Source organism: Podarcis pityusensis (genome assembly GCF_964106645.2).
Source record: "Podarcis pityusensis genome assembly, chromosome: 1".
Taxonomy (NCBI): Eukaryota; Metazoa; Chordata; class Lepidosauria; order Squamata; family Lacertidae; genus Podarcis; species Podarcis pityusensis.
This window is the reverse complement of record NC_138028.1, coordinates 58,766,482-58,774,318: the sequence shown is the minus strand read 5'-3', so window position 1 is coordinate 58,774,318 and position 7,837 is coordinate 58,766,482. Positions and strand designations below refer to the sequence as shown.

Genomic DNA, 7,837 nt, shown 5'->3' with positions numbered 1-7,837 from the left:
AGGCAATTAAAAATCATACAGCATCCGACACGGTACACTACAATTGCTGCAAGAGGAAGAAACTGTGTGAACTGTTGGTCTTTTTAATGGTTATTCCAAAGAAAGGAATATATTTTCTGTGGTTTTCAGTTCTTTGAACTCCCTCTGCTGGACTTGAACAGATATTGCTAGCGGAAAACTAGACTTTTGAATGCTGGACCACGAAGCACAGAACTAAAGTGGATTTAGTCTCCCTAGTGCAACAAACCCACTTTCTTTCTTAAAACTGACTTTTAAACTATGATTTAGAATGGAAGGCAAGAAGCATGGGGGGGCACTGAATTTTGGCGTCGCACAGGGTGCTGCTGGAATTTGAGGCCCCAAGATCCGCCTCTGATTGTGTTTTTACGTACTGAAATCCCATTGAAAATAGTGTTATTTGCTTCCCTGTAAACATAGGAGTGAGTCAGAACATTGCTCCATCTAGCTCACTATTGTCTACACGGATTGGCAGCAGCTCTCCAGGAACTCAGGGGACATTTCCAGCCCTATCTGGGTATTCTGGGAATTGAGCCTGGCACCTACACTGAGCCATGGATCTTGGCCCAAAAATATACACTCACCTGCACACATTGCGCTCTAAATATTTCCGCTTGGAAAGCAATGTGACTTTAAAGTGCTAGGCTTTGACTGCCCAAAGCATTTTTATCCATTGTATTTATTTACATAAATTAGAATGTGCAATAATTTTTTTTAAAAAAATTAACCATGTAATAAAGGACATACATTTCAATAACATACAAGGAGGAAGGAAGACTGTACAACTGAATTAAAATTAAGAATATGCACAAAATACAAATCCCTGAAAAGAATTTTGATTATTGGTACCGGGAGGGGGGTAGTGGTTAATCAATCAATCAATTAATTAATAATTTTGATTGTTTTCTTTTATTACATATAGCAATACAAATGTTTGAGAAGTGCAGAAATAAAACAACGACTTTGCCCTTTTGACATCATACAATGTCCACAACTTAGAAAAGCAGTTATCTTATCTTTAAAAGACATCCAAAGGCAGCCCTGTTTAGGGAAGTGTTTAATATTTAATGCTGTACTGTTTTTAACATTTGATTGGGAGCCGCCCAGAGTGGCTGGGGAAACTCAGCCAGATGGGCGGGGTATAAATTATTATTATTATTATTATTATTATTATTATTAGAAAATACAATACAAGGTCCACAACTTAGAAAATAAAATGATGCAGAGCGGAGAACTGGTGGTTGCAGAAATGCATAAACAATGTTTCTGCAACGGAGCAGCCAGAATTGTAATACGGTGTGTAACGACACCTCCATATTTTTAAGTGAAATGCTTAACTAGAAAAGCCGTACATTTATTTCTGAGCTTTCTTCTCTGGCTGGCTTGGGTCGTGTTAACAGCGGCGCTAGTTGCAAAAGCCGTGCCAGTGCTGCCCCCTGGTGTCCGCGGAGCGCCCTGCGATTCTCTCCCTCGCCTCGGATTTCCGGAGAGAGGCAAGCTGCGCGGCGTGGGCGGAGGGCCCCGAAAGGGAAGCGACCTCCCTCCGGATGACGCCGGAGCCTCCGGATCGACAACAAAGTTTCAACCAGGAAGTAAGTAGGTAAAGCTTTCTAAAAACTTAAGTTTTCCATTCTTTCCAACCTCCTATCGAGATTTCAGCGCCGCGCAAAAAGTTTCCTAGCGTTTGTTTTGGGGGGAAAGTTTAGAAAACAAAGTGAAAGAGAAAGTCAGATTTTAAAAAGTTGCGTTTTCTGCCCGATGATCGCGCTAGGGTTCAAATGCATCTTTGCTAGATGTTTCTCTGCCCATTAAAAAAAAAATTGCATTAAAGCAGTATTGTATTTAAAAAGGAGAAAGGTTTCCTGAATACTGATGCCTTTAATATGGACACCCTAACTTCCCGCCTTGCTCTTCCTAGGTTCCCCAGAAATGGATCCGTTTTTGGATCTGCTGAATTTATTCTCGAGGAGCCTTTCTCCAAAGGAGCTCGCCGATCTCAAGTTCCTTTGCCGGGATCGCATTGGCAAAAAAAAGCTCGAGGCCGTGCAAAGTGGCCTCGACCTATTCAACATTTTCCTGGAACAGGAAATAGTTACGAGGACCAAGGTTGAGTTCTTGGAGCACGCGTTCAAAAGCCTGCAAAGAGAAGATCTGCTGACTTTGCTCAGGCAGTTTGAAGAAGGCACAAGTGGTGACCCGGAAGATCAGCTGGATGCACAAGAAAAACGTAGGTGGAAATGGCTTTTTTGTTTAATCGAAGGAAGTGGGCTGTGGCATATGAAAATTTGTTTCTTTATTATTGTGTTTGTAGCCTGTAAGGAGCTAAAGGTGTTCGACACCCTTACTCTGGCTTTTGACACTTGAGGTGTATATTTTCAGGACCCACCTTAGTTTTGTAATTTTAAGTTGTTTTGCACAGTTTTTAAATTTGTGTTTTAATATTGATTACGTCATTTAATTGTTGTGACTTGACCGTAGGGCTTAGGGTAAATTATTAATACTACTACTACTACTAGTAATAATGATAATAATAATGCTGCCTGAAGCAGCTCAGTTCACCTTTTTGCATTGCCTAACCTTCAACTTTTTGAGGGATGCAGGTGGCTCTGTGGGTTAAACCACAGAGCCTAGGGCTTGCCGATCAGAAGGTTGGTGGTTCGAATCCCCACGATGGGGTGAGCTCCCGTTGTTCAGTCTTTGCTCCTGCCAACCTAGCAGTTCGAAAGCACCTCAAAGTGCAAGTAGATAAATAGGTACTGCTCTGGTGGGAAGGTAAACGGTGTTTCCGTGCGCTGCTCTGGTTCGCCAGAAGCGGCTTAGTCATGCTGGCCACATGACCCAGAAGTTGTACGCCGGCTCCCTCAGCCAGTAAAGCGAGATGAGCGCCGCAACCCCATAGTCGGTCACGACTGGACCTAATGGTCAGGAGTCCCTTTACCTTTACCTTTTAACCTTCAACTTTAGCTTCATCTTGATCAAGCTGCTATTAAAGCTGATCAAGCTGTCTTGTCTAGGGTTCTTGTTTTTAACAACTTGAAACAATTTGCTTAGCCCACTAGCCTTATTTAGGTGTTTGCACACCTGTACACGTGAGGCCTTAGAGCAGCTTTCACCACTAAAACTCCCTTCAGCCCCAGCCAGTGTGGCCATTTTGACTGGGGCTGGTAGGAGTTGTAGTTGGAAACAAATGGAGGCTCCAGACTGTCAGAGGGAGTGAGGAGGAGGTGCATTGGCAAGCCCACCCTCCAGTGTTCCCTTGTGCATGGGCTCATATTTAGGCCCTCACATGTTCAGCATAAAGGACTTGTGGGGGCTTCTGCATACATTTGACTGAATGCATAAAGAAGCTTCCCTATGATTGAGAGTTCTAATAATGCAGGCATTATCATGATGCTTCCAACACGCTCAGACATCCTCTTCAGCCCTTCACACTGAACACTTGAAAGTCTGAAGAGGAGCCTCTATGTAAATATTGGGGACAGCATTTGTATGTGCACCTCTGCCTCCTCCCTGCTTTAAGGCTTTGTGTGAACCCCTGAATAGGGCCAATGCCATCTGCATTCCAGAACTCCTCTTAAACTTCTTTTGCTTTAAGCTATCCTGCAAGGAAAAAAGATGGTAACTCTTTTCCTGTTTCCCAATATAGAAATAAACAGACACTTTGTGTGTGCTTGCAGGAAATGATGTTTGCAGGCATCGCCAAGCTGCTGATCAGTGGTGCCTGCAAAGCATTGGGCCCAGGGATTTCCAGTATTCGACAATCAGCTGATCGCTGCTGGCAGAAGGCAGTTAGAAACTCCTCTGAGCTATGGCCTTTTCTGAGCTTCTCAAATCTGACCAATGGGCCTGATGGTTCTCTCTCCCCCACCTCTTCACCATTAGCCAAGTTTGACAGATGAGTGAGGCTGCTCACTTGTCCATCACCTGATGTCACAATGGCAGGTGATACACACACATGCAAGCCTGGTTTGAAATCAGAGTGTGTGAGCAAATGCACCGTGCACAAAGTACCAGCAATCAGCTGATTGTCAAGTACTGGGAATCCCTGGGCCCAGTGCTTTGCATGGGGTTTTGCAGGCAGCACCAATCAACTGCTTGGCAATGCCTGCAAACCTCATTTCATCACAGCCAAGTAACTGCATGTTCCACTCCACATCTGGCATCATGTATGATGTCAGGTGTAGGGCATGTGGGTGTGGCTTGGCCGAAAAGACTTCATGGGCCAAATGGGGAGGCCTGATGGGCTTATTTAGGCCCCCAGGCTGGAGGCTCCTTACTCCTTAAGTACAGTCAAAGGTTGGCCAGTGAACTTCTCGCTGGGTATGTAGATACCCAGAGGCCCTGCACACCTCAAGGTGAAAAATGGGGTTGGCTGGGTGGCAAATATGGGAAGTAGCACCCAGACTGGAGTCCTGTCCCATCTCTTGAGTGTTACGCCATAACCCCGAGTGTTTCACAGTAGGACAAGTAGGAGGGTCAAGACAGAGTATTCTCTGGAGTATGGCAGGAGGAGCGTTAAATGGTCCATTGTGAATTAGCAAGTTGACGCAAACTATGATTTTGTTTTTAGGTAAGCTGGACAAAGCATTTGAGATCATATGTGATCACGTTGGGAAAAACTGGAAAATGCTCGTTCGAAAACTTGGCATCTCAGAAGTCAAAATCGATAGAATTGTAACCGCCAATCCATATAACATGCATGAACAAATGATGCAATCGCTTCTAGAGTGGCGGAAATCAAGGGGGAAGGAAGCAAAGGTTGACGATGTAATAAAAGCCCTCAAGAACTGTCATATGAAACTTGCGGCAGACTATGTTGAAGAAGCTTTGCAACGGGAAACTGAACAGTGAAATCAATGGGAAAAGATGACATGAAATGGAAAATTAAAGACACAGTTGAGCTGTCATTAAAAAAAACAAATTGGTTGGGGCCTGTGGCTGCTATAGACAAACCACTTACAGAACTGCATTTGCACTTAACCTTGCTTCGTTCTTTCTCTTCTTGCTCTCTGCTTTGCTCCAAGACTGATTTATGGGTCAATCTGAGGGTCTCACCCAGCAAGCTGGGAGGTTGGCTTATGCTAGCTAGCATCATGTAGTTAGGATGTTATACATTCCCAGCACAAAAGCTGAAAAAGAGAAAACACAAGCACTCCAAAACACACAGCCCATAGCAAATAGACAGCCCCTCCCCGAAGCATCCAGTACTGGGATGGGAAATGGGCCAGACCGCAGGCTGGATTCCTTAATCCTCCACTCTCTGTGGGCCACCTTTGACAGGTGGAACTACCCACCAGCCAAGTCAGCTGCTATTACATAGATAGCAAGTGGCACCACACCTGTCAGCGTTCACCTGAGCCGGAGCTACAGTAGCCTTCAAAGATGGGCTTTCAGAGCCAATCAGCTGAATTCCAGAGCAACATCGCACGTTCTCGCCAATTGCTGAGCAGCAAGTAGGCTCCTACATTGGTCAGGCATATAGGGAGCCAATCCATTTCCAGAAACAGGAAAATACCACCATGGCATCCCTCTTCCCCACTACATGCAATGTGTGGGATACCATGAAGCTCATGCAGAACAGTGGTTCTCACACCTTTTTCTCTGGGCCACACATTCAGAATAAAAATTTGCTTGCACCACACCACATTTTTATAAGAAATCCATTGGGAAACAAAAAAGAAACAACAGCTAGCAGTCCTTGATTTATAACATAGAACACATGATCATGGGACATCCAGGAAGTAAAAAACAATGCAGCTACATAAGAACATGAATTATTCCCAAAATATGATACTGGTGGTTCTTGAATCTCCCCGCCCCACTTGCCACCCTCTCTTGCCATACCCTTTAAGAACCACTGCTGTAGAGCAACCTGGGTCTCGTGTGAGAGGTCCCAGGTTTAGGCCTGGATGTGAACTCTCGCTGGGTGCAGCTGGGAAGAGTACAAACAGGCACACTGGGGAGAATGTTGTGGCAGCCAATCGGGGCGAGTTCTGCATGAGCCAGCATCCCATTTAGTGAATAGCCTGCCTCCAGGTTGGTTTTACCATCAACCATTGCCTCTCCCTGGCCCCTGCACTTCTCTCCCCATGCCATAGCGTTCACCACAGTACTCATGATCGCCTCAAGAGGGTGCCACCATCCCTTTACCCTAAGCCGGAGTAGCCAATGTAGAGCCTGCCTGAGGTTGTTAGACTTCAGTTCCCATCAGCCACAGCCAGCCTGGCCAATGGTGAAGGATGATGGGAGTTGTAGTCCAGCAGCATCTGGAGAGCCACAGGCTTCCCCATTCATGTCATTGGAGCTCCTGCTCTTGTCCAAGCTTGCCGTGAACCCGGATTGCCTGTGCTGTTTGTAGCACTGTGTCACAAATTGGCTACCCAGGTGACTTTATAAGTACTTTGTGGTTGCTTCCTCCAGCAGAGGTCCACCATATTGTTATTTCTGTCTAGATGGAAAAACAACTATTGAATAGATCTTTTTGGAGGGGTGGGACCATAGCCATTCAGTGAACATTTGAGCTGAGTGGCGGGACTGTACGTACTAGCCCTGGTCCCAGTGCCATCTTGCCCCTCTGGTAGCCACACATACAGCATTAGTCAGAAAGCACCCAGCATGTATACTGTTGTACGCACCAAGTTCTTGATTGTGAAGGAAAGCGGTATGTCTGTACATGTTGGGCCCCAGTCCGGGAGCTTCGGCTGGTGCACAAGGCAGCGGCTAGACTGCTGATGGGGCAGATGGACTGCCTGAGCTCGTGTATCCCCATTTGATCCTTGAGATCATCTGGAAGATCATGGTTAGCTGTCCCCCATGTTACAGAGGCCCCACCGGCCTCGACCAGAATTTGGACATTTAGGGTTAGCCCGTCTCAAGTGGAGATTCTGCAGGCTTTCACACTTTCGACTTTCAGGCGTCCCTTGAAGGCTTTATGCTGACAGCCCTATGCAGTTGTTTAACATTTTCTTGAGTAGCCAATCATTTTAATGTTTTTTTCTGTTCTGTTCTTAAGTACATAACAGTAATACAATGGTGCCTTGGTTCTCAAACTCAATCCATTCCAGGAGTCCGTTCAACTCCTGAAACGGTTCAAAAACCAAGGCACGGCTTCTGATTGGCTGCAGAATCTTCTTGCACTCAAGCCGCGCCGGACATTCGGCTTCCAAAAAACGTTTGCAAACTGGAACACTTACTTTTGGGTTTGCAGTGTTGGGGAGCCAAAACGTGAGAGTACCAAGGCGTTTGAGAACCAAGGTACGACTGTAATAGATAATACGTTGGTTATATAGCCATATCCACAGTGTTCAAAATTAGCCAGGCACATTTTGCACCTGGTTAAACCACAGAGCCTAGGACTTGCTGATCAGAAGGTCGGCGGTTCGAATCCCCATGACGCGGTGAGCTCCCGTTGCTCGGTCCCTTCTCCTGCCAACCTAGCAGTTCGAAAGCACGAAGTACAGGTAGATAAATAGCGGGAAGGTAAACGGTGTTTCCGTGCACTGCTCTGGTTCGCCAGAAGCAACTTAGTCATGCTGGCCACATGACCCGGAAGCTGTACGCTGGCTCCCTCAGCCAATAAAGCAAGATGAGCGCCGCAACCCCAGAGTCGTCCGCGACTGGACCTAACGGTCAGGGGTCCCTTTACCTTATTGGCCACTTGCGACCAAGTGAAGATGCCCGGGTGGCAGGATGGCACCTGGAGGTGCATGCCTGGGAATCCTTGGACCTGGACTGTTTTCACACACTAGTAGCACATCCTGTAGAATTCTATCCATTGGATTTTATCTACACAATCAGAATGAGTTTCAGGAACCAAAAA

The 7,837-nt window shown here is 46.0% G+C and overlaps 1 protein-coding gene across 3 annotated transcripts; it reads left to right on the top strand.

Annotated features, from left to right (window-relative positions):
- The first annotated feature begins 1,482 nt into the window (after positions 1–1,482).
- On the top strand, positions 1,483–4,998 carry FADD (Fas associated via death domain). Of its 3 annotated transcripts, none has more exons than XM_080984249.1 (3): positions 1,483–1,610; positions 1,937–2,245; positions 4,589–4,998. In XM_080984249.1, exons 2-3 carry the CDS (start codon positions 1,948–1,950, stop codon positions 4,867–4,869), a joined length of 579 nt encoding a protein of 192 aa, XP_080840375.1. In that variant the 5' UTR covers positions 1,483–1,610; positions 1,937–1,947; the 3' UTR covers positions 4,870–4,998. The 3 variants fall into 3 exon arrangements, with proteins under 3 accessions (XP_080840375.1, XP_080840374.1, XP_080840376.1); XM_080984248.1 differs by having other exon boundaries at positions 1,499–1,614; XM_080984250.1 differs by having other exon boundaries at positions 1,520–1,618.
- Positions 4,999–7,837: the final 2,839 nt, after the last annotated feature.

Coding starts and splice junctions, on each gene's coding strand:
- FADD (XM_080984248.1), top strand. CDS start 1,566: ATGACGCCGGAGCCTCCGGATCGACAACAAAGTTTCAACCAGGAAGTA. Junction 1,615..1,936: donor AAGTTTCAACCAGGAAGTAA/GTAGGTAAAGCT, acceptor TGCTCTTCCTAG/GTTCCCCAGAAATGGATCCG. Junction 2,246..4,588: donor GCTGGATGCACAAGAAAAAC/GTAGGTGGAAAT, acceptor TTTTGTTTTTAG/GTAAGCTGGACAAAGCATTT.